We start from the raw sequence: 25,843 nt of genomic DNA on the forward strand, positions 1-25,843 counted from the left end.
CATAGGCTCAAAGAAAAAGGGAGTGATTTCGTTTTTCCTGTTGGTTCCGAGGGGTCGGGTGGGAGGTGGAGCCCAGGCTTTGCAAATGCTGACCATAGTCTCGTCATCTCCACCCATGGCCCCAAGCTTATCATTTTAAACTGTGCAGTTTACGGGGTTCGAGTACATTAACATCACTGTGCAGCCCCCATCTCTGTCCTGTTCAGCACAGTACCTTTATTCCTAAAGGACACCTGGGGCCCATGAGCTGTCCTTCCCCAGGCCCGCCCCAACCCCAGCAGCCACCCATTCTGCTTCCTTTCGCTGGCCTTGAACTCACTGTGTAGCCCAGGCTGGCTTGGAACTCACAGCCATCCTCCTGCCTCAGCCTCCTGTGTACTGGGAAAATAGGCTGCTACACCCAGGCTCATGGGTCAAGGTGGTGCAGGACTTTCATCCCAGCCATTCCGGAGACTGAGCCAGGAGGATCACAGATTTCAGTTCAGCCCAGATGATGTAGCAAGACCCTGTCTCAAAATAAAAACTAAAGAGACGGAGCTGGGGGTGCAGCAACCCTGGGGTTGATTCGCAGTGGCAACAACGACCACCACAAAAAGTGGGTCTCGGTCATTGACACACACGTCCCCCACCAAGCAAAACTAGCCCTGTGCTGACTCCAGTACCCAGCCTGCAAGGCCCTCCACAGATACCTTGAGGAATGAATGAATGAATGGTGAATGAATGGAGTCATCTGGACATCGCCCAACCCCACCCCGCTCTGACCTCACTGTGTGACCGAGGAGCCTTTCTGTCCTTTCGGCCTCAGCTTCCTCTATAACAGAACAGTAGCCGCGGCCACTGCTGCTTCTATGTTGAGCCTGGAGGGTCCGTCGGGCCCAGGTTCAAGTCCCAGCTCTTTCTTCTCCTCTGCGTGACCTTGGGAAGCAACCTTGCCTCTGCGGCCTCAGTTTCCCCATCTCTAAAATGGGGCAGGTTCTCTCGCGGGCCGCGCTCGGGAACGTTTAGCAGGGTCTCGGGCAAAGAGCAGGGGGAAACCTGGGAAGGAGCAGCGCCCTGTGGGAAGCGTGCAGTGGGGTTGGGGCGGGAGACCCTTCCTCACGCAGGGAGCGGCGGAGGGGCGCATGCGCAGAGCGGGCCAAGGCCCCTTTATAAGCGCGAGGCGGCGCCGGGCGAGCTGAGCGCGGGGCGCAGGCAGGATCTGCGCGAAGCAGTGGCCGCGTCGCGTCCTTTGTGCTGTGCCGCCGGGGATGCGCCCGAGCTAGGAGCCAGGTGTGGGGGGCTCCTTGTGGGTAGGGGCCGCACTCGGGGAGGCGATTTCGGGGTCACACGCAGGCTCTGGGTTTGGGGAGGGGGCCCGGGATGAAGACGAAGCCCCGGGATGGGAAGGGGCGTGGGGGAGGGGATCCCTGCTTTGGGGAGGGAGCGCAGATGTGGAGGGGGCGTGAGACTGTCGAGGGGAGACGCGGAGATGCACTGGGGGGAAGACACCTTCACAGCGGGGAGAGGTCGAGGCTGGCGGCGGGTCCCAGGATTAGGGAGGAGGCACGGGGAAGCAGGGCTAGGGGAGGGGCACCCTGAGTTTGGGGAGAAGAGGAGGACATCCAGGGGTGAGTAGGGGGAACTCTGGAGCAGAGAACCCCTTTGTCTTAGCTGAGGCACGCTGGGACTTTAAGTGGGGATTCCCAGTCTGCAGGCGAGGGAAGGTTCCAGGATGAGCTGCAGTGGGGAGGGGGTCCCCCAGATCATCCTAAGCCTGGTGGAAGTGGTGCTGTCCTAATAGTGGTAACCTCGGGGAAGGGGAGCTGGCCGGTCCCAGTCCTTCGGGGCTAGGTCTTGTCACCACATCCTTGCTCATGAGGAGGAGGTTCTGGGGGCCCCATCCCAAGGGGTGCCCCATGTTCCCCTCAGATCTGGAGTTGGGGTGCTTTGCCTTCACCCATGGGGCCATGCTATGCTAGGTGTCCCAGGAAAATGCCAGAGGGAGTCCTGCGAGCTCCCAGTTAGGGGTCCCCAGAACCTGAGAGGGATGCCAGCCCCAAGATGGCCCACCACCCTCCCAGTGCGACCCAGACCCCGGCCTCACCTCCATTCAGTTTGCATGGAGAGATGCATGTGGAGGCCCCGCGGGGCTTGGAGGAACAGGCACTGGAAGTAGGGTGCTGGGACCCCAGGCCCAGCCTGGGTGGGAGGGACCCCACTTCTGTGCTCAGGCTTTGTTCCTTTCAGCAGCGTCAATGGGAAATGGCCAGGCTGAGGAGAGTTGGCAGTGGCCCCAGCAGGGGACATGGGAATGGGATGGCAAGGAGGGCATGGGGAGGGGCAAGGAGGCTGGGTGCGCCTTGGGACCCCAGATCCCACAGCCTCAGAGGCTCCTGGGCTTTCCCAAAGAGAAGGTCTCCAGCCCCAGGAAGTGGGGCTTTGTGTGTCTGCAGGGAGGCCAGAGCAGGTTCCCCAGGCAGCTGGGGTCTCCAGGAATCCAGCGTCACTGTGCTCCATGTCTTTGTTGGAAAACTTGTGCCAGGAGGCCGAATTGCCAGATGGCCAGACGCCATGTGTGTGTGGGGGTGTCACGGAGGCCACGTGGCCCCACACCAGGCTGTGCCAGGTGGCAGCGTGGAAGTGGTGGGTTCCCCACAGGGGCTGGGGCAGGCAGACTTTGGGGGCTCCAGCCTTTGTGTGGAGGACGTGCCATGCTTCACTGATGCCCACGGCACTGCTCTTTGTTAGTGTCCCTGTGAGGCTGTCTCCTGGGTCTGTGTCCGGGTGTGTGGCTGCTGTGTGTGCACGCGTGCGCGTGTGTGTGGCAGCAGTGGTCTCCATGCGGCTGTCAGGTAGTGTGAACCTGCGCGTGGATAGGGGTGTGGGATGTGACCTGCGTGCAAAGTTGGGGAGCCCGCCATGGGCTGGGTCAAGGTCCGCACAGGGGTCTGGCTTCCCTTCTCCTCCAAGGACATCCACATTCATGCCCAGACTCTCACACGCACCTGGCTCCCATCCCAGAAGTGCACATGTGTGTGCGTGGCCTGTGCCAAGGGCTGCTTGGACCTGCACGTTCAGACCTCACACTGGGTCCCAGACATCTGCCTGACACTCACACACGACCCATGTCCACACACCCCAGCACCCTTTGGCACACACCACGCCTGGTCACAGACACATACACCTGCCTGGCGACCCACTCCCATATCAGGGTCTGCATACAGCCTCCCATGGAGCTAGTCCACCCCTCCCCCAACGCCCTACAGGACCCTGCTTGCATATGCATGAGGCTCATGCATCATTCATGAGGGGCCGGCCCCAGACAGCTGTGTAAATGCTCACCTCTGGCTCTGGGGAGGAGGTATTTTAAGAAGGGCGTGGGTGTGTGAGGGTTCAATTGGGAAGTGGGGAGGTGCATGGGGGGGTGGAGGGAGTGTGCACCTGAAGCTGTCACCATGTTAGGCCACCGTGATGTATTTTTAGTGTGCACATGAGGCTTTGTGTACAAAGAGCTGTTTTTAAATTTAGCATGTCTGGAGCTTTACAAGTCTTAGTTCACTGCATCCTCAGGGTACCTTTGTGAGGTGTGTGTTGGATGACCCTCCTTGTGCAGGTGGGTAAACTGAGCCAGCCTGTCTGGGCTCAGTGACCTGTAAGCGGTAGAGCCAGCCTGTCTGGGCTCAGTGACCTGTAAGCGGTAGAAACAAGGCTTGAGACCAGGGTATTCGGATGGCATCCAAGCACTTGAACCTGGGGTGTGTGTGTGTGTGTGTGTGTGTGTGTGTGTGTGTTGACAGAGACAGAGAGACACGGAGACAGAAGACACAGGAACAGAGAAACACAAAGAGACAGAGACAGAGGGAATCTGGCAATTTTCTGACCTTGCCAGGCCAGCACTGCCATCGGCACGCTGAACACCTGTTGGGACTCTGAGGAGGGAACCGTGGCGTCTGTGCTGTGTGTGCCCAGCCTCCACCTCTGCCCAGCTTGCCACCCAAAGCCAAGCACTTTTCTCTCTGAGCTCAGCGGCACCGGGAGCAGACAGGAGGCTGGGCCCGACCAGGCGGCCAGTGCTGGGCCTGGGCTGCCGCCCGGTTCAGCACCACGGACAGGGCCTGCCCCACCTCCCTGAAGGAGGCCCAGCCCCTACCCCCCAATCCTTCCCTCCCAGATTCCAGCCGCAGCCCGGTGTAGGGCTGCTGGGTGCATAGGGGCGTGGTGCAAGGGCGCGTTTGCGGGTGACACCCTACTTTCCCATCCGTGCCTGCCTCCTGAGTCCCGGCAGGCCGTGGGGGTCCAGGGGGGAAGGCTTCAGGGAGGGCGCCACCCTGAGAGCTGCGATGTACCTCCAGCGGGGCAGCGCTGCATCCCCCCAGTCTGCAGCAGCCGAGCCCACAGGGCGCGCTGGGTGCCGGCCACCTCATGCCTTCAGTCCACAGCCCTGAGGAGGCTGGACCCAGGACCGCGGGCAGGGCAAGCAGGGGAAGGGTATGGGAGGCCCTTTCCTCCGCGGGGACTTGGCAGCTCCTCAGATACCCCAGAAACCCAGAATAGAATCTTGGTGACGAGCCAATGCTGGAATTGTAGCTGAGAATCGTGTCAGGCAGCAAACTCAGATGAAAGGGCATCTCGGCGGCCCCTCTGCCGCCTAGACTGGGGACCCCTAGGGCAGGGGGAATGGAGGCTGGATGCTGCCTCTGTGAGCTCCCATCTGGCAGGGGAGGCTGACTCCCAGCATGGGGTTTCAGTCGTGCCCATTAAGCTCAGTGACAATAATGCTAGCAACAGCCGAAACCTGCTTCTTCTAGCACGCGGTTCCAGGCACCTTATGCATGCATAGGCGCAGCTGCCCCCTCCGAGCGTCACACGCTGTCCCCGTCTGAACCACCAAGGAAGGGAGGCCCAGAGAGGTTGAGTTAGTGGCTGGAGGTAGCACAGGAAGAGACAGACAGACACAGACAACCAGACAGCCAGCTAAGTCTGATTCTGATTCGATGCCTGGGTTCTGAAGGCAGGTGGCCCTGGGTTTGAATCCAGCCTTAGTGTTCTCTCACTCTCTCTCCCCACCCTCTCCCTGTCTGTCTGCCTGCCTGTCTGCCCCTCTTTCTGTCTCTATCTCTCTATGTCTGTCTCTGTCTGTCTCTCCCTCTCTGTCAAGCTATCTCTCTGTCAAAAAAAAAAAAAAAGCTATCTCTCTGTCTCTGTCTGTCTGTCTCTCTGAGATCTCGAGTGTCCAGTTGGCGGCTTGGCTCCAGTTTCGGAACTGCAGAGTGGAGAGATTCAGCCCTGAGACTCCGGGAGCCAGGAGGCTGCTGTGACTCATCCTCTCTCCCTCTGCCTGTTTTCCAGCTGCGGGATGGGGGCCACATCTGTCTGGGCCATGAGCCTCCTGATGCTGCTAACGCTGCTGCTGGTGGCTGGGGACCAGGGTGAGTTGACTGGGGGCACTGTGTGCTCTGAAGCCACACTGGGGGATTTTTCATTCCAAGGCTTCCTCCTGCCGGTCCTCCGCCTCAGTGTACAGAATGAAACAACAATAGATGAAAAGGTCTTTGAACAGTCAAACAAGAACAAGATACCGGAGAGGTTATTTTTGGGCATTACCGGCAGAAGCTGGAGGCTCCTGCTTCTCAGCGTTTTGTTGAAATGAACTAAAAAGAGAGAGAAAGGGGAACCGTGCGGAGATTGATTAATGATGCCTGCCATGGGTGGGGCAGTGGAAGTGCAGATCCTTGCACTTCTCAGGAGCTTGAGAAACACCTCTGGGTGACTGTAGACAAATACAGGTACCTCTCTGAGCCTCAGTTTCCTCTGTTCCTCTGTTCCCCCAAGAGAAGACAGACATTGCTACCTCCATAGATGGTTGTGAGCCTTGAATGCTCTGATTCCTATAAATTGACTGTTTGCTTTTGTTGTTTGTTTTTCTGGTACTGGGAATTAAACTTATGACTTTGCACTTGCCAGGCAGGCACTGTGCTGCTGAGCTAAGGCTCCAGCCCTAAAGTGCCTGTTATAAAAATAAGGGGTTCCGCATACACCTCTTCCCATGGTTACTTAACTCCTGAGGACACTCAGGCCCAGAGAAGGAAAGTGAAGTTCCCAGGGCCACACAGCTAATCGTCTATTCCTAGCTGGGTATACTGGTGCAGCCCTTCAATCCCAGCCTCACCTGGGGAGGCTGAGGCGGGAGGGTCACTGTGGCCCCTGTTGGTGCCTGCCTCTGAGTCGGACCTCTCTGCCTTCTCCATCCAGGGACATTGGATGCCACTGTGGCCAGCGCCAAGAAGGAGCTACACCTGCAGAAAGTGGGCTCAGGGGCAGTGCGGGCTGCACTGGCAGAGCTGGTGTCCCTGCCCTGTCTCTTTACCTTGCAGCCTCAGGCTGGGGTGGCCCAGGACAGTGCCCGGGTCAAGTGGACCAAGGTTCGGACTGCGTCGGGCCAGCGACAGGATGTGCCCATCTTGGTGGCCAAGGACAACGTGGTACGGGTGGCTAAGGGCTGGCAAGGACGCGTGTCACTTCCCGCCTACCCCCAACACCGGGCCAACGCCACGCTGCTGCTGGGGCCACTGAGGGCCAGCGACTCCGGGCTGTATCGCTGCCAGGTGGTGAGGGGCATTGAAGACGAGCAGGACCTGTTGCCTCTGGAAGTGACGGGTCAGTGGGGGACGGGGATGGCCATGGCTGGGAGGGGAAAGGGCTGAGCCCTCCACAGAGTGTCCCTTAGAGATCAGTCCCTTTAACCAGGACTGCAGGGTGCACCTCATGGCCTTGCACTCTTGGAGGCTGAGGCAGGAGGAGCGCCACAAGTTCAAGGTCAGCCTGGGCTACATAGTGAATTCAAAGCCAGCCTGAACTGTATAATGAGACCCTGTCTTGAAAAAAAAAAAATAGATTTAAAACTTTAGAAAAGGCTGGGGCTGGGGAATTTAGCTCAGCAGCATAAGCGCCTGCCTTGCAAGCAAGCAGGCAGTCGTGAGTTCGATCCCCGGTACTGATAAAAAGGAAAAAGACAAAAAAAAAAAAAAAGAAAAGAAAAGAAAAGAAAAGAAAGAAAGAAAGAAAAGGCTGGGGATTTAGCTCAGTGGCATAAGCACCTGCCTTGCAAGTGCAAGGTCATGAGTTGGATCCCCGGTACCGATAACAACAACAACAACAACAAAAAAAACAAAACACTTTAGAAAAGGTGGCCTATGTGTCCATCAACAGATGAATGGACAAAGAAAATGTGGCATTTACTCACAATGGAGTACACCTCAGCCTTAAAGAAGGATGCAGTTGAGTCACAGATAGAAAATGGATGCACCTGGCAAGCATGATGCTAAATGAAAAAAACAAACACAGAAAAAAACCAGATTAAATATTGCATGGCTTCTCTTGTAAGAGTAAGTCAGAGTGTAAATAAAGACCAAAGGAAAGGTTAGATAATACAAAACAGAGAGAAATCTTTTGCAAATGGAAATGGGCCCAAGAGATGGAGGAGTGGGTGAAGGGAGGGGAGGAGCTGTGAAGAGTCCCGTGTGTCCTACATGTTTGCCATATCACTAGTACGCGCTACAGACACAGAGTAATCACCATCAGCAGATTTTAAAAGCGCTGGGTGTCACTGAGTGTGAAGACCCTGGGTTCAGTCAGCCCCCCAGTTCTGCTAGAAGGTAAAAGGGGGCCCAGGCTTTAGTTCAGCAGCCTGGCAAGGGTGACGGAGTGAGTTCAATCTCCAGTACCAAAAAAGGAAGAAGAAAAGAAAAAAGAAGGCTTGTTTCTACAGCTCTCCCCTAGTCAGGAAGGGGTCTCCATGGCAACCATCCTGTCCTTAGCACCTTTCCTGGTGGGGGCGCTGCTAAGTCTCGTTGGGGTTTTGTGATCCAGTGTGTGTGTGTGTGTGTGTGTGTGTGCAGGGGTTGGAGACAGGGCCTTCCCATTCCCCTGAGCTGCACCCCCAGGTCCCTGGTCTTGCTTTGAGTTGCTTTCGTGGTTACCTAATTTTACACAAATTAAAGAATATCAGCTGTTGATACACAAATTCCTTTTTGTCTTTTTGAGACAGGGTCTCACTATGCAGTTCAGGCTGGCCTTGGGCTCACTTTATAGTCCAGGCTGGTCTTGAACTTGCAACAATCCACCTGCCTCAGCCCCCAAGTGCTGGAATTACAGGAGTGCGCCCCTACACCTGGCTTTTACAAATTACCTTTTAAAATACATTTATTTAAGCTTTTTAAAAGTGAGACTATTTTTAAAAAGTAAGTCAATTAAAATATATTGTTAGGTAAATAACAGTTCTCCAGTACCTATTTAAACAATGCCTTTAATAAGGTTTTTTTTTTAGGGGGGGGTTCCAGGGATCAATCTCACAACTGCATGCTTGCAAGGCAGGTGCTTATTCCACTGAGCTAAATCCCCAGCCCTTAAGTTCTTTCTGTTAAAATATCTGGGTAATTTTTGTTTTCCTAACTGGTTAAGGAGAGGAAAAAAAATTTTTTTTGAGAAAGCGTCTTGCTATGTAGTTCAGGATGGACTTGAATTCCCATGTAGCCCAGGCTGGCCTCCCACTCTGTGGTCCTCTTGGAATGACAGGTGTGTGCCACCATAAAGGAGGGAAAAAATTTAATGATTAAAGCAAACTCTAGAACAAGGCCTGGCATATACTAGGTGCTCAATACGAAGTGTATTTCTTTTGAGACAGTCTTGCTGTATAATTCACAGTGGCCTAGAACTTACTATTGTAGCCCAGGCTGGCCTCAAATTTGCAGTGATCCTCCTGCCTCAGCCTCTTGAGTACCAGGCTTACAAGCATGCACCACCACTTCCTGGTTTATTCTTAGAGTTGATTGACACATAGGGACTGTATGTATGTGTGGGACACAATGTATATTCTGATATCTGTATACATTTGTAATGATCCGTTCAGGGTAATTAGCCTGTCATGGAACATGTATTATTTTTTGTGGTGACAGCGTTCAAAATCCTCCCTTCTAGCTGGGCATGGTGGTACACATCTATGATCTCAGCACTTAGAAGGCTGAGACTGGAGGACTGTTGTGAGTTCAAACACAGCCTGAGCTACATAACAAGGCCTGATTTGTTTTTTAAAAAAGCATTTCTGCAAACTAATAACCTTGAGAAAGTTGATGAGAAGTGAAGGAAGGGAATCTGCCTCAAGTTTATTGAGCACCTACTGTGTGCCGGCCTGTTGCATAGGTCACAGCCTCTCCTGGGGCCCTGTTGTGACAAGGTGGGGCAAGGTGCATGCTTGATTCCTTTGTCCTGTTTAGCCACTTCCTTCATCTAAATGAGAATTTGAAGCTGAGTGTGGTAGTGCAGGCCTGTAAACCCGGCTACTTGGGAGGCTGAGGCAGGAGAATCCTAAATTGAAGGCCGGCCTGGGCAACTTAGTGAGACTCTGCCTCAGCCTCCAGAGCGCTGGGACAGCAGCACGTCTGTCATGGTCAGGTGGAGAGGTGTGTGCTCGGGAGCCATGTCTGTGTGTCACGGCTCCCCCTGTACCCTGCTGCCCCTGTACAGGTGTTGTGTTCCACTATCGGGCTGCCCGGGACCGCTACGCCCTGACCTTCGCAGAGGCCCAGGAGGCCTGCAGGGTCAGCTCGGCCACCATCGCAGCCCCGAGGCACCTGCAGGCTGCCTTTGAGGACGGCTTTGACAACTGTGATGCTGGCTGGCTGGCTGACCGCACTGTCCGGTGAGAAGGTTCCCGGGATGGAGAGACGAGCAACAGTCTTCGGGAGAGAGATTTTGGGGGGGTTTCAGGAACACCAATCTAAGGAGCTCTGTACCACCAGGTACCCCATCACCCAATCCAGGCCCGGTTGCTATGGAGACCGCAGCAGCCTTCCAGGGGTGCGCAGCTATGGAAGGCGGGACCCCCAGGAGCTTTACGATGTATACTGCTTTGCCAGAGAACTAGGGGGTAAGTCTGGGGCCAGCAGGACCAGGCCACCATCTTCCCCTGTCGCTGTCATACTCCTCATCCCATATGTTCCCAAGTTCCTTTTGGGTTCTTGTTTGCAGACAGGGTCTTGACATGTAGTATAGACTGGCCTAGTATTCACTATGTAGCCCACATTGGCCTTGAATTTACGGAGACCCTCCTGCCTCAGCCTCTGGAATGCTGGGATCATAGGCGAGAGCCGTCACACGGCCCCAAGTTCCTAAGCCTGGTCCCCAGCTGAGCTGCAACCCAGACCTGGGCCTGGCCCTCCCTGAGCTCCTGTGTCCACCCGGTCCCCTGTCCCCCTCTGAGTCTCAATTTGCCCAGGGCTTGTTTTGCTCTACCAGCTAATGCCATGCTGGGCAGCTGCAAGCACAGATGGCCTCTGCCACCCGGGCTGGGCTGTCCGAAAAGGGCCTCAGGCTCTGGGGACATCCCTGATCCCCGCCCACTCCTCCCCCGCAGGCGAGGTGTTCTATGTGGGCCCACCCCGACGCCTGACCCTGGCGGGCGCGCGTGCCCAATGTCGCCGCCAGGGCGCCAAGCTGGCCTCGGTGGGACAGCTGCACCTGGCCTGGCACGAGGGTCTGGACCAGTGCGACCCGGGCTGGCTGGCCGACGGCAGCGTGCGGTACCCGATCCAGACGCCGCGCCGGCGATGCGGGGGCCCTGCTCCGGGCGTGCGTACTGTGTACCGCTTCGCCAACCGCACCGGCTTCCCCGCGCCTGCGGCGCGCTTCGACGCCTACTGCTTCCGAGGTGTGTGCGGCCCCGCCCCGCCCCGCCCCAGGGCGTGTCCATTTCGGATCACGCCCCTGTGCGTCCACTGGGTGGGGTCCCGCTCCGGTTGGGCTCTTTGGCAGAGGCCACACCCCGGGATTTGTACTTTGTGCAGGCCCCGCCCCAGGGCACACCTGAAAACTCCTTCTGGGCGGTCTTACCTGGGCCACGCCCCCTCGTGGAAAAGCCTCGCCCCTGGGCTGCGCCCTCACCAGGCACCGTGCCCTGGGGGTAGACCAGCTCCTGAGGAAGTGTAGCTGGGGCGGGGGGAGTCTCTTTTAACTGCGGGGTCCCTTCCCTGAGGTTCTGAGGCTCAACAGACTAAACCCAGATCGCACCTGGAGCCGCTCCCTTAGCTGCACAACCTCCCCCCACCCCCCACCCCCGCCTTGGTTGGCCTCGCTTACCTGGGCTCGCAGGGCGCTGCAGGGAGGATCTGGGGTGACTTCTGCCTTTCGGGGCGCAGCCTTGGAAGGTGCAGACTGCAATCCCAAGAGCCAAATCCCAAGAGCGAACCGCCCAGTCTGCATGGATGAGAAGGACCTTTGGCGGGGATCGCGGCCGTGGGGTGCCTCCTGGCCCCAGGGACATGGATCTGTGGCTGGGTCCCCACAGACCCGCCAGGTTCCACAAGAGCCAGACCCGGTCAGCACCTTGACCCTTTCCTCAGCCTGACCCCGCCCCTCTGCACTGTCCCTAGCTCATCATCCCACACCACAGCTGGGAGACTCTGAGACCCCCTCCTCCGGGGACGAGGCTGAGATCCTGTCTGCAGAGGGCCCTCCAGGCCAGGAACAACCGGAGGTGGCTGCCCCTGACGCCCAGGAACCCCTGCTGTCCAGCGGGGACGAGGAGCCCCTTGTACTGGCAGAGGAGCAGGCGTCTAAGAAGACCCCTGGTGCCACCCCTAGCCGCCCCACTGAAGAAGCCTGGCTGGCCCCCAACCCCAGCAGCACGGCGCTGGCGACAGGGACAGGAACATCAGCAAACGTGTATGTGGAGGTGGCCTCCGCAGGGCTCCTGCCGCGCAGGAGGGGGCTGAACGGCCGCCACTTCCAGCAACTGGAGCCCTATGCCATAGGGCCAGAGGGGACCAGCACCCTTCCACTGCCCCCAGGCCCTGCTGGGAACCATGTGGAGCCCCCCTCCATCACAGAGCCCTTGGGGAGCGCCAGGAGCGGGGGACCCTGGGCCATTCTGACCAATGAGGTGGACGTCCTCGATGCAGGTGAGTGGGGGTGTGCTCTTGAGGGGTCTGGGCGTGGGGGGACAGGCGTAGCCCCAAGACCCAGCTGGCTTCCCAACCTCAGCCTCAGCCCATGGGCCAGAGAGTTGCTCAGCAGCTGCTGCTACCTACCTGACATCATCACATCAGTGTGTTGGTGCTGTTGCAGGTCCCCCTGGTGGCAGGAGCCCCCCAGAGCCCTGGCTGTGGCCTCCCACGGAGATCCCACCCACCACCTCAATGCCCAGTGGGATGCCTGGCTTGAGGCTGGAAGACACCGAGGCCCCCACTGCATGGCCAGTCACTTCCGACCTGGCCAGGGCCCCCTTGGAGTCCCCTGTCTCGGCCCCCAGTGACACTGAGGATCCCCATGCTGCCCCTTGGGAGCCACTGACTGTGGCCATATCCCCCGACTTCCCCATCGTGGCCATGCTTCGAGCGCCCAAAATGAGTCTCTTGCCACCCTCTCCACCTGTCCCCACTGAAGCTGTGTCCTCTGCCACCCCCTTGCCATCCTCGGAGAGTGGGGTGCACTCCCTGCCCCCCTCCCAGAGCCAAACAGAACAGAGCAGGGAGACCCCTGGGGTGATATTGAACCACCTGGGAACGGGGAGTCCCATGGTCCCCTCACAGGTAGCCATGGACACCCAAGCTGGAACCCATCCTAGTCCCCCAGGAGCAGACTTTGGAGGAATTGGGGTGACCAGCCCCCCTGAGCTCAGCACAGCTGAGTCCCCCAGCCCCAGTCAGTGGGCTTCCATGGACGAGAACATGGCGGAAGACCCTATCCCCACGGAGCACACAGGCATCAGTGGCACCTTGGGATCTGCATCTGGGGTCCCTGCCACAGCAGAAAACCCTGCTTCCAGCCTGCAGGCCACTGTGGTGCCGGGCACCTGGCCCTCACCGTACAGCGAAAGGCAGGATGTCAGCCTCCCGTCAGCACCTTTGGGGAACCCTGGCATCACCCCAAGTTTGGAGCCAAGGGCAGCTGCGGATGAAGGAGCTAGCATGGGTCCCAGGGAGTTCACGGCCATGCTGGTCCCCAGGGAGGCTGGCAGTGTCTGGGTGTCTACATCCCATGTGGCTGGAGAAGCCCAGAGCCCCACCTGGTACCCTCCAGTGACTTCGGACCCAAGCGTGGTGACAGCTGTTGCACCCCTGGACCAGGCGACCCTGGCCACATCTGAATTGTCCTCTTGGAGCTCTCGACCCCACCCACAGCCAGAGGGCCAGATGGTGGCTGAGGAGACATGGGACCCTTTGGCCCCTCCACCTCCTGGAAGCCCCCTGGGGAGGCCATCTCTCCCCCCTTGGACACCCACCACATCTGGGTTGGATGAGGCTGCCCCAGTTTCCTCTGGAGAGCCCAGAGCAGCGTGGGACGCCCCCAGCACCCTGCTGCCCGTCCCCCTGGGCACCCTGGAGCCTGAGCTGGAGGTGCTGGCTGGAAGCCCGGGCCTGGAGGGCTTTTGGGAGGAGGCAGCCAGTGGCGAGGAGCCAGCCCTATTCAGGACGACTGAGAACAACACTACAGAGGACGGTAGGTCCTGGTCCTGTGCTCCAGCCTCCGTGGCCAGGCCTTGTGGACCAGGGAGCAGCTGGGGTACCCCAGGGCAGAGAGGACAGGCCTTTGCACTGAGCTGCATCCCCCAACCCTTTAATTTTTATTTTGAGGCAAGATCTGGATAAATGGCCCAGGCTGGGCTTGGACTTGTGATTCTCCTGCCTCCACCTCCCAATACTAGGAATGATAGGTGTGCACCCAGAGCGTGACTAACCTACTTGTCTTTGGAAGGCAGAGTGTCTTGATGAGAGACAGCAGCTGTGTGCCATGCTGCTCTGGGCTGTATCTGGGACAAAATCCTCTTTTCTTTGATGCCAGGAGGCCGGCAGACCCAGGGCAGGGCCAACTCTGTGCACTGAAAGCTGCTGTTATCCGCTGTCGCCTGTATGGCTGCCTGGGTCCAAGAGCTGCACTAGAATGACCTTGGCAATCCTTAGCGTGTCCTTGTGAGGCAAGTTCTCACCATACACATGGGGAAACTGAGGCACAGTGAGGCAAAGGGTGTGGGCAGTGCTGTGCGACCAGGAGTAGAGGCCGGAGTTTGAGTCCAGGCTGTCTGAAGGCAGGGTCTGGGTCCCAGCTTTGGAGCTAGGCGAAGCCAAGGCTACAGGTGGGGTCGAGTTCAAGGGTGTAAGGTTCCTTCGTGGTGGCCCCGCAGAGCCAGCTGGAAGGCGCATGCGCAGTGGCGCAGGCGCACGAGGGCCAGAAAGGAGCCCCAGGGCTGAGCTCACCAGATTGGGTTGGGGACTTGCGCTGACAACTGGGCTCCAGACCAGTGGCATTGTGGAGGAGGCGGGCAGTGTCGGAGACACCTCTGCCTGAGCTAAAATGCTAATCAAGCCAAAAATAAACGCAGCCTCCATGGGTGACTGAGTCACCGCAAGCCCGTGGGCAGGTGTCGCGGCGCAGGGCATCTGCAGGCTCACGCATGCGCACACACGTGCCCGGGCCTGGCATTGGCCCGGCCCTCGATTGGGCTGCAGGCTCCGGGCTCGCTCTCGATTGGGCTGCTCACCTGCCGGGCACTCGGTGCCACAGGAGCTTCGTGTTTCCCTTTTATTTCCTTTTAATTAATTTTAAGCATGAATGGCTGTATGTGGGTGCCATATGGAACTCTACTGCCCAAGGAGAGAGGGAGAGGAAACACTAACCTTAGTTGTGAGGGACATTGTGCGGGGGCATGGTGGTGCACGCCTGTCATCCCAGCACTCGGGAGGCTGAGGCAGAAAGATCACAGGATTTACCTCAGCTGAGGCACTTTAGTGAGACCCTGACTCAAAATACAGAATAGGGGCTGGGGATTTAGCTCAGTGACATAAGCACCTGCCTTGCAAGCAGACAGTCGTGAGTTCGATCCCTGGTACCGGTAAGAAGGAAAAAAGACAAAAAAAAAAAAAAAAAGAGACCTTACAAAATACAGAATAAAAAAGAATTGGGATGTAGTTCAGTGGTGAGCGCTTGCCTAGCAAGTGTGAAGCCCTGGGTTGCATACTCAGGACTGCAAAAGACAAAAATTAAATACAGAACTATTAAAAACAACAGAAAGAAAAAACAACAGAAGAGAGCAAGAAACCATATGAAGGGGTGCAGATGGGTAGAAGCTTTGGAACAGGGTTGAGGAATCTAAATATGACCAAGACTGGGGAGGAAAGGTCAGAGACCTGTCGGGGGAGGGCTTTCCCACAACCAGTGCAAAGGACCTGCGGCAGGACTATGCTGGGTCAGTTGGAGAAGTGGAAGCCACTGTGGCTGGAGGAGTAAATAAGTGGAAGAAGAGGAGGTGGGGCAGGGAGATACTGGGGAGATCCCATATGGCCCCATAACTGCAGTGCAGACTTTGGCTTTTCTTCTTTGGGTACTAGGGAACCATAGGGGAATCTAGGCAGAGGCGGGAGTGACCTGACACAGGCTCATGTAGGCTCCCCCTGAGGGCTGTGGGAAGAACAGCCTCCTGAGGGGCGAGGCAGAGGCCAGGGCACCCAGGGGAAAGTGACAGCTTACATGGTCTGAATTTCCTTGAGGCCACAAGCCACAACAAAATGGAAGTAAATTCTGTGTGATCAGGGCCAGCCAGAGGCCCTTAAGCCGGTGCCCTGGAGGCCTGGTCCCTGTCCAGGGCTTGTGTCCTGTTTGCTATGCGATAAACCCTTGCCCTTCTCTGCCCCGATGTTTCCTGAATGGACAAAGGGCCCTGCCGAAGTCCACTGATGTGGATAGATCTAGACACGTCTTGGGGTCAGGCCTGTGGAGAGGCACATGATGGTTTTCATTCCATCTTATAGACAATGCAATTAAATTCAGGAAAGCCACCCGCCAAGGGTCCCCTAGTGAAGGCCGAGCTGGACAGAGGAGTCTGAACCAGACCGCGCAGACTCGGCTGCGATGCACTACTACTGCTAAAGTTGCTTCCAAAGGAATTGAGCCAACAGAAAGAAGGGGACGCCTTTATTTTTGGCAATTCTGTTCCTACCCCACCCAAACTTTGTGTCCCCAAATTTTGAGAGCAGTAATGCATAGGTCATGTCCAGAAGGGACCAAGTCACACAGGATTTGAAGGAGGGCATCTGAGGACAGAAGAAACCCACACTGTGGAATTGCAGAGGGTGTGCTCCTGAGAGAGTAGCTTGAGGAGAGGGGGGCTGGGAGGCTGGGGGGCTGAAGGCCTAATGCTGCACCTCCACCTGCAGTCCCCTCCGACCCCTGTGAGAACAACCCATGTCTGCACGGTGGGACCTGTAACACCAACGGTACCATGTACGGCTGCAGCTGCGAGCAGGGCTTTGCTGGGGAGAACTGTGAGATCGGTGAGTGTGCCGGGCTTAGACTTACTCAGTTCCAGCCCCTTAGGGTCTCTGCCCTGTAGCCCCTTCTTCAGGAATCATATCAAAAAAACACCTCCATCTCTGCCAAGTGGGGCTAGAGAAGGTACAGCCGAGGCCCTGAGGGGCTTGCTCTTCCCTGGCAGAGCCAGGACCCAGGTACCACCATGGCCACAACTGTTGCTGCTTGCTTCAGAGCCTAACAGAAGAACTACTACAAATTATGAAATTAAAACAATAAATATAAATGACATAATTTTCTGAGCTGCAAACATCATCTCTTTGACTTCATAATCACACTACTGATTCTAGAATGATCACCCTAAGTACAAGGACATAATGTCTTGAGCTCATTCCTTGCCTCTTCACTCACAATTACTTTTTTTTTTCCTTTTTCTTTTTTATCGGTACCAGGGATCGAACTCACGACTGCCTGCTTGCAAGGCAGGTGCTTATGCCGCTGAGCTAAATCCCCAGCCCCACAATTACTTTTTTTTTCTTTGTGCCAGGGATCAAACTCAGGACCTTGCACTATGCCAGGCAGGCACTTATGCCACTGAGCTAAATCCTCATCCAGAATTACTCTTCAGAAGGCACCATTATTGTTACTGCTTTGCAGAAAGAGAGCCTGAGTCTCAGAGAAGGGATGGACTTGTTCAGTGCGCTATGTACTTGAGTCACTATCTACACAAGGCTTGATGTGGGGTAAAATAGGCTTGGATTATTCTGGAGTCAGGAAAAACTTTCTGCCTGTTCTGCCTGACTCAGCGCCATGACCATGTTGCTTGTTAATGCTAATTTATATTAATTATGCAAGGCTCCACCCCTGGCTACAGGCATTGGGCCATAGGTGAAGGCTCCTGTCTGTCACGGATGACTGTTTCCTCCTAGTTCCCTGTGGGGGCTGGAGCCAAGGGGAGGCTGCCCTTTCACTTGTCCCCTCTATCCCCACCAGACATCGATGACTGCGTCTGCAGCCCCTGTGAGAATGGAGGCACCTGTATTGACGAGGTCAATAGCTTTGTCTGCCTCTGCCTGCCCAGCTACGGAGGTAACCTGTGTGAGAAAGGTGAGTCTCCACCGGGTCCTGGTGCTCTGCTGCTGCTTCCACTGCCATGAGTCCCACAGGAGGTGGAATTGTTTTTTTTTTTTTTTAAAGAAAAACCATATAACACATAATAAATCTTATTTTCCTCCTTTCCATAGGATCTCCTTAGGTTGCCCAGGCTTATTGAAAATTCCTAGGTTCAAGTGATCATCCTGCTTCAGCCTCCAGAATATCTGGAACCAGAGGCACACATCCCTATGCCCAGCACTGGCCATGTACAGATGTACAACTCTGTGGCTCTGAGCCAGTTCACAGTGTTGTGCAGGTGTCCTATCCCTGCAGCCCCTGGTCTGTTTTCTGTGTGTATGGATTTGCCTGTGCTGGATATTTCATGGAATTGGACTCATAATCAGTGTCCCACTGTGTATGGCTTGATTCACTTACCACGTTTCCAAATCTCATCCCGGTTGTGACATGAATCAGGTCTTCATTCTTTTTCTGGTTGTGTAATATTCTCCTGTATGCAGTAGTACATTCCCTGGTGGGTGGGTGGCTTGTGCCCCTCTTGTGGCCAATGTGAGTAATGCTGCTAGGAGCATTTGTGAGCCTATGTCTGGTGCCTCCTTCCTTTTTCCTCCTATTCTTGTTTAATCTCTGTGGCTGTTGGAACTGCCAAGCTGCGTTCCACAGTGGCCGCACTATTTTCTGTTCCCACCACTCAGGCACTACCAATTCACTTTTCCATATCTCACCAACAGTTATTTTCTTCTTCTGGGTTTCATTGTTCTAACATCCGAGCCATCTCTCATTGTGGTTTTGATCTGGATTTCCTAATGATCAATGGTGAGCACAGGAGAGTTTATGAAAAAAAAAAATGAGTGAAAAGTGGTACAAATCGGGCATGGTGACGCAAGCCTCTGATCCCAGCACTTGGGAGGCTGAGGCAGGAGAATCACTACTGAGTTCAAGGCCAGCCTGGGCTATAATAGTGAGACCTTGAATCAGAAAAATAAAATAAAAAACTAGAACATGTGTTCAAAGTAAGGGGGCCGGTTTTGAGGGGGATTCGTGGCAATGTGTCTTTTTTTCCCAAAGGTGTCTTTTTTACAAATAAAAGAACTTTAGGCCAGGTGTGATAGCCCACACCTGTAATCTGAGCCCTTTGGGAGGCTGAAGCAGGAGGATCACAGATTCAAGCCCAGCCCGGGCAATTTGGGGATTTAGCAAGACCCTGCCTCAAAATTAAAAGAGACCTGGGAAGTAGCTCCGTGTGAAGTCCCTGGATTTCATTCCCAGTACAAAAAAAAAAAAAAAAAGAGGGGCCGGGGTTTAGCTCAGCCGCACAAGCGCCAGCTTGGCAAGCTCGAAGTCTGAGTTTGATCCCCGGTACAAAAAAAAAGAATGCACTTGGGAAAGGGGAAGTGAGAGGGCGACGGGGCCAGTTCCTCAGCCCCTAAGTCACAGGGTGACCCACGCCACCCCCCACCCCAGACACAGAAGGCTGCGACCGCGGCTGGCACAAGTTCCAGGGCCACTGCTACCGCTACTTCGCCCACCGGCGGGCGTGGGAGGAGGCGGAGAGGGACTGTCGCCGCCGCGCCGGCCACCTGAGCAGCATCCACTCCCTGGAGGAGCAGCGCTTCCTCAACGGTAGGGGTCCTGGGGCCGGGGGCGCGCCCGTGCCTCCCTCCCCTCCCCCTCCCCTCCCCCACCTCTCCCTCCCCCTCCCCTCCTCTTCCCTCCCCCTCCCCTCCCCTCCTCCCTCCCCTCCCCCCTCCTGTGCCTGAACTTGCGCCCCGCCCCCGTGCCGGCTTCTGGCTGCCGTCCCCTCCCCGCCCCACCCCCGCAGACACAGCCCGCCGTTGCGGGGGCAGGGCCCGTGTCGTGTCTCGAGTCTCTCTACCCTGCAGATGTCGGGGGGGGGGGACGGGGAGTCCAGGCCCAAGGGAGGGGCTGCTGCAGCTCACGCCTCCCCCCCCCCCAGGCTTTGGGCACGAGAACACGTGGATCGGCCTGAACGACAGGATCGTGGAGCGCGACTTCCAGTGGACCGACAACACCGGGCTGGTGAGCAGCGGCCCCGTCCGCCTGCGCCTGGCCGCGAGGGGCCGGGTCCCCTGGCCTCAGTTTACCGTCTTGTTCAAAGCAGACGCAGGGGGCGGCAGAGGGCTCTTGGGGTTCCCTGAAGGCAGGGCTTTACCCGCGACCCCTCCCCCTCCCGCATCCGCCCCCGCCGCTGGGCTCCGGGAATCCGGGTCCTTTAGCTCGGGGGTCCCTTAGCTCGGGGTCGCTTGCTGCTTTCGGCCTCGGTTCCTGCGTGTCCGTGTGCGCGCGTGTGAGGTGCTGAGGCTGGAATCGAGGGCCTTGCGCATGCTGCCAAGTGCTCACCACTGATCCACTCCCCAGGCCCTTTTGTTTTCAGACGGGTCTTACTAAGTTGCCCAGGCAGGCTTCAAACTTGAAATCCTCCAGAAATCCTCCTCTTCAGCCTCCTGGGTGACTAGGATGATAAGGCGCAGCACCTGAACTAGATACAGATTTTTTTTTTTTTTTTGAGAGACAGGAAGATGTCACTTGATTACAACCGACTGCATACACTAAGGAAGTCTCACTATGTTGACCCAGCTTTTTTTCCACTCCTGAGCAAAGCAGCCCTCCTGCGTCAGCCTCCTGAGGGCTGGGCTACAGGCCACTTCATCAAATATGGCCAGGAGCTTTGCTTGCAAATAATGAGGTGAAATGTCACAAAACCTTTTTGTTTGTTGGTCTGAGATAGAGTCTCCATATGTGGTCCAGGCTGACTTTCAACTCACTATGTAGCCGAAGCTGGCCTCAAATTTGGAATGATTCTCCTGCCTCTGCCTCCCAGGTGCCACAGGGGATTGATTACAGGCGTGTGCCACCACATCTAGTTAAACTAACCATGTTTTTGTTCTTTTTTTTTTTTATTAGTACATGGCTGTAAATATATACTACTTTTTGGTTTGTTTTGAGATAGGGTCTTGCTGTGTAGTTCAGGCTGATCTCGAGCTCACTATGCAGTTGAAGCTGGCCTTGTACTCATGGCAATCCTCCTGCCTCAGCCTTCTGAGTGCTGGAATCACAGGTGTGTGCCACCCCAGCTGGCCAATGATGTACTACTTTAAAGAGTACAATTTATTAACGTTTTGTACATTTATAATATTCTGTGACCACCATCTCCATGGAGGTCCAGAACATTTTCATTACCCCAAAAGAAGATCCCCCATACCAAGGACCTTTTAAAAAATCACCCCTCAGGGTGGGTGTGCAGCTCAGTGGCAGAGCACTTGCCTAGTGTACATGAGGTCTTAGGTTCCACTCCCAGAACATAGAAAAATAAAAATGGAAAAGCAGATGTGAGCCAGGCATGGTGGTGTACTCCTGTAATCCCAGCACTCAGGAGGCTGAGGGAGGAGGATTGTTGCAAGTTCGAGACCAGCCTGGGCTACAAAATGAGCTTAAGGGAAGCCTGAACTGCATAGGGAGACCCTGTCTCAAAAAGACAAAAAAAAAAAAAAAAAAAAAAAGAAAGAAAGAAAGAAAAGAAAAGCAGATGTGTAAACAGATACTGTCCCCCAAGGCTCACAGCAGCCCGAGAGATGGGAGCCTGAATATCCTTCAAAGTCTGAACAACAGGTGGTTCATCCCCACAGTGGAATATTACACAGCCACAAAGAGCAGCTACTACATGGATAAATACAGGGACACACTCCTATGACTCTGGCATTTTGCGAGGCTGAGGCAGGAGGACCACAAGTTTAAGACCAGCTGGGCACCTTAGTGAGACCCTGCCTGTTTTCTTGTTGCTGGGACAAAATTCTGGATGCCAACAATAAAGGAAGGGAAGATTTATTTAGCTCACTGTCTGTGGAGTTCAGTCATCATCAGCTGACTTCAAGGCAGGGTGGAATGCAAGTGGGGCAACAGTTCGTGGTGGTGGAAGACAGTGAAAGTAGAAAGAGCAAAAGGGGAAGGAGAGGGAGCCTCTTTCCCCCCCCTTGGGTTGTATGTATGGCACCCACTGCAGGGTGGGTGTAGCACTCATACCCATAAAATCGCAGCACTGGACCATGAATCAATCACAAAGTCTAGAAGCTGCCCCCATGACTGCATGAGGCTTTGAAGGGACATCCAGACCTAAACCATAACACTGCCTCGAAATGAAAGTAAAAAAGACTGAGGATGTAGCTCAGTCGTAGCACACCCCGAGTTTGATTTCCACCACTGACAAGAATCAGTGCAACGTCAGGCACGAAAAGTGTGTCGCATATGGGGCCCTTTACATCAGACATCCGGGGAGGCAGATCTAGAGACACAGCGGAGATTGGTGTTTACCAGGGGCTGGAAGCTGGGCGAGTGGAGTGGAGAGTTCTTTTCCTTCATTGGTACAGAGTTTTGGTTTGTCGTGATAAAACAGTTTTGGAAATAGATAGTGGAGATGGTTATACAACACTGTGAAGATAGTGCCAATAAGCTGTGCCTGAAAGTGGTTTAAAATAGTAACTTTCATGGCATCTACACAATTTTAAAAAATCTCAGGCTGAACACAGTGGTTTATACCTGTCATCCCACTCACTCAGGAGGATGAGGCAGGAGGGTGGCAAGTTTGAGCCTAGGCAAGACTCTGTCTCAGAATTAAATTAGAAGGGCTGGAGTGTAGCTTGGTGAGAGAGCACACCCAGCATGTGCAAGGGCCCAGTACGTACATGTATGCATGCACAGGCACTATTCTTCTCCCCTAACACCAGACCTGGCCCTGCCCACTCCGACCACACCCACGGCTCCATCAGGCAGCCCTGCACCCCAGCCCTGACTTTTCTTGCCTCCTGGCCTTTGGTGTTTTGAGGCAGGGTGTCTCTATGTAGCTCAGGCTAGCCTTCAACTAACTGTGAGCTCGGACTGGCCTTGAACTCGCAGTGATCTTGCTTCAGCCTCCAGATTCTGGCATGACAGGCGGGTGTCACGAAGCCCATTTTCCCTTTCTGTGTGTGAGGTAGGAGGTGAGAAAAGCAGAGCAGAGGACCTGTGGCCTCCTGGAGGGAGGAGGGTTGCCAGGGTCACAGCACCCTCAGCAGAGGCGAGGGCCCCACCTTAGTGCAGGGACACTGAGTCCTAAGGGTCCAGCTGGGGGAGCCCAGGCTGGGCTCAGCGCCCCTTTTCCTGCAGCAATACGAGAACTGGCGCGAGAAGCAGCCGGACAACTTCTTCGCCGGCGGGGAAGACTGCGTGGTGATGGTGGCGCATGAGAGTGGGCATTGGAACGATGTCCCCTGCAACTACAACCTCCCCTACGTGTGTAAGAAAGGCACAGGTACCATGCGCCCCCTCCTGGCTGTCACAGGTACTGCTCCCCCTCGTGGCTCCTTTCAGCCTTGGAGTCCTGCTTCCCTGCTGGCTTGCTGGGCAGGCACCCGCCCCTGAACCTGATCTCGGCCCCTGTCACGGCTTTAAGGATGAAAATAATCGAGCGTCTTTATTTGAACCAACTGTTTCATCTCCTTGGGGGTGTTGCTGATTTTTTTTTCTTTTTGTCTTTTTGAGACAGGGTCTTGCTCTGTAGTTCAGGCTGGCCTTGAGCTCACTTTATAGCTCAGGCTAGTCTTAAACTCACAAGGATCCTCCTGCCTCAGCCTCCCAAGTGCTGGGATGACAGGCATGTGCACCATACCTGGCCCTCTTGTTGATTCTTAGCATCTCTTTACATATGAAGGACCCCACCCATGCACATTCTCCGGTCCACCCCACCCCTGTACTTTGCTTTGTTCTTGCTCCCATTTCCATCGTGTCCTGTGCTTGGCGTGGGAATTAAGAGTGGGCTGTGGGCAGCAGGGTCCTGCCCCTGTGGAGCTCCTGGTAGGTGGAAGAGAAAGACGCAGGTGCTTGGGACCCTGAGAGATGGGAGCTGGGCAGAGCGTGGGCGGGAGCTGCCCACCCAGGGACACCGCCCTCTTTCTGCCTCCCTGTGGCCCCTTTCCTGACCGGAGCTCCCCGTCCTCAGTGCTGTGCGGGCCACCTCCGGCTGTGGACAATGCCTTGCTTGTGGGCGCCCGCAAGGCCAAGTACAATGTGCATACCACCGTGCGCTACCAGTGTGAGGATGGCTTCTCACAGCGGCACGTGGCTACCATTCGGTGCCGGAGCAACGGCAGGTGGGACCGGCCGCAAATCGTCTGCACCAAATGTAAGCGGTTGCACCCCAAGGCCCTTCCCCAGCCTGCAGCTTCCTGGCATCCCACCCGCACCTACCTCAGCCCTGCAGATGTGCCAGTGACCCATACCCACCCCTCCTGTCCTCTTTCTCTTCCCTGCAGCCAGACGGTCCCACCGCATGCGGAGACACCGGCGGCACCACCAGCACCACCACCAGCGCCACCACCACAAACTGCACCAGGAGCATGGGAAACACAGGAGACACACTGTGGAGGACTGGGACAAGGACGAGGGCGACTTCTGCTGAGGGCCCAGGCGACAGAAAGCACAGCCCCTTCCCATGCCTGGGAGACGGAGCCTGGCGATGGAGAGGGCCCAGAAGCCCCCAGCCCCCCACCATGACCCTCACGTACCCCCCTGTAAAAATCTCCCTATCCTCCCTCCCACCCAAGGTCCTCTTGGCTAGTGTCACCGTGTGTCTGAAGAGTCCATTTCCGTCAAGGTGAAACTGGGGTCACCACCTGTCCAGGGCAGCCCTGTGCATCCCTGCAGGTCATTCTCCGTGTCGGGTTGACCTTCTTCTGGCTGGGCTGCCGGGCCTTTGCTGAAATCATACTCTGCTGAGGGCCTGAGGGTGTGTGTGTGGACGTGTGCTGAGGAATTGCTTTTCACACGGGGGATTCAGGCTCAGTACCCAGCTGGCTGTCCTAGGTGTGGCCTTTGCTTAGGGTCACAGCTTTGAGAGTAGAAGGCAGAACAGAAGCACACAGCACGAACTGGACGGCTGCTCTTCCTTTGCCTTGGACTCAGCCCCAGTTTGGTTTTTGGTCTTGGTGGATAGGCACTGAGGAGGCTGAGGTGAGAGGAGCTCCTTGAGTGGGCACTCAGATGCATTGAATTTTAGGAATGTTTTTGAAATGACCGCCCTCCCTGCTCTCAGTCGGGGCAGGAGTGGGGAGCCATGCGTTGGGATGCAAGGACAGTATACTGCTGACCTCGCGGATCTGCGGCAGCACTGGGACTCGGCTGGACCCGAGTGAGGGATCTCTGTCACATGTGCAGAAGAGGACATCTAGCGTCAGCTGAGCCCAACCTCTTACCCTTCCATCTCTCAGGGAGACAAAGAGCCTCCTTTCTGCACCAAGGAGGTGTCAAGTTTTTTAACCTAGGGCCCGTCTGTACCTGCTCCTCAGCCCTCTCCCCCACCCCTGTCTCCAGCCCTTGCCTGGTGGACGAGAAAGGGTTAACCCTCAGAGCAGTGACACCTCCCTGTGGCCATGTGGTAGAGAGATGCATGGTGTTCAAACCACAGTGCACACACTTCCACCAACACCTTTCATGGTGTAACAACTTTTTTAAGTGAGAAAGAACCTTGCCTTCCTCCCTCTAAATCTGCAGCCTGCAAAAATCCACCCCAGGCCAGAAATCAGGATCTACCCAGAAAGAGAGATGCGCAAATGTGTGGGCCCCCTGGCGGCAGAGTGAAGACTGAAATGTGCCAATTGGAGCAGAGTTTGTGGTGCACAGTACCCCCAGCACTCAGGAGGCTGAGGCAAGAGGATGGCTGTGAATTCGAGGTCAGCCTGGGCTACATAGAGAGACCTTGTCTGAAAAAGAGAGAGACATAAAGAAGAAAAGGGGAAAGGAATGGAACAAAAAGGAAAACTTAATGTCTTCCATACACGCAGCAGATTTAGGGGAGGGTGGCTGGACCCGCACCCTTAACAGGCTCCCATCTTCCCTGCCACAGACATCAGCCCGTCCCACTGTCCCACCCCGTGTTACTGTGGAGAAAACCAGCAACCTAGGTTTTGCCGTCTTACTTTCTAACACTTCCTGGTTTTAAAAAGGTAGCACCGAGAATAATGCACCTTTTGCAGCCCATGTCCTAGACCTGTCTCTCTCCAGGCGAGCTGGGGACACTCTTGTGGGGTTGCAGTGGATGCTGGCATGACAGGCCCTCAGCCCCGTCCTGCACCCGCCCTACTCCTGGGGCCAGGGCTCAGAGCTCTGGCTTTGGTCTTTCCCCCCAGGGCGCGCGCGTGTCTCTGTGTGAGTGTGTGTGGTGTGCCCGTGAACAGCTTGGGGGCTGCTGGGTGTGCAGGGAGCTGCAGTGTTTTGTGGGCCCATGATATCTGACACTGTGGACATTAATGTACTTCTTGGACATTTTAATAAAAAATTTTTTAACAGTTCAACCTGCCTGTCATCCCCTCATGGTTCTTTCATTTGTTCTGCAGGGATTTGGGGAGCCTGGTACCATGCTGGGTCCTGGTTGATAGTGGGATTGGGAAAGCGGTTGCTGGGT

At 55.7% G+C, this 25,843-nt stretch overlaps 1 protein-coding gene across 2 annotated transcripts; it reads left to right on the forward strand.

Annotated features, from left to right (window-relative positions):
• The first annotated feature begins 1,117 nt into the window (after positions 1-1,117).
• Ncan (neurocan) lies at positions 1,118-25,733 on the forward strand. 2 transcript variants are annotated; one of them, XM_063228032.1, is made up of 15 exons: positions 1,119-1,269; positions 5,329-5,408; positions 6,232-6,636; positions 9,502-9,676; positions 9,777-9,904; positions 10,391-10,684; positions 11,406-11,933; positions 12,100-13,473; positions 16,185-16,301; positions 17,272-17,385; positions 18,856-19,014; positions 19,349-19,431; positions 22,552-22,696; positions 23,384-23,566; positions 23,697-25,733. In XM_063228032.1, exons 2-15 carry the CDS (start codon positions 5,336-5,338, stop codon positions 23,840-23,842), a joined length of 3,924 nt encoding a protein of 1,307 aa, XP_063084102.1. In that variant the 5' UTR covers positions 1,119-1,269; positions 5,329-5,335; the 3' UTR covers positions 23,843-25,733. The 2 variants fall into 2 exon arrangements, with proteins under 2 accessions (XP_063084103.1, XP_063084102.1); XM_063228033.1 differs by lacking the exons at positions 18,856-19,014; positions 19,349-19,431; positions 22,552-22,696; positions 23,384-23,566; positions 23,697-25,733 and adding an exon at positions 17,523-18,119 and having other exon boundaries at positions 1,118-1,269.
• The last annotated feature ends 110 nt before the right edge of the window (positions 25,734-25,843 follow it).

Source organism: Cavia porcellus, unplaced genomic scaffold (assembly GCF_034190915.1).
Source record: "Cavia porcellus strain 051 isolate PalLab524CR breed Dunkin Hartley unplaced genomic scaffold, mCavPor4.1 scaffold_17, whole genome shotgun sequence".
In the NCBI taxonomy this organism is placed as follows: Eukaryota; Metazoa; Chordata; class Mammalia; order Rodentia; family Caviidae; genus Cavia; species Cavia porcellus.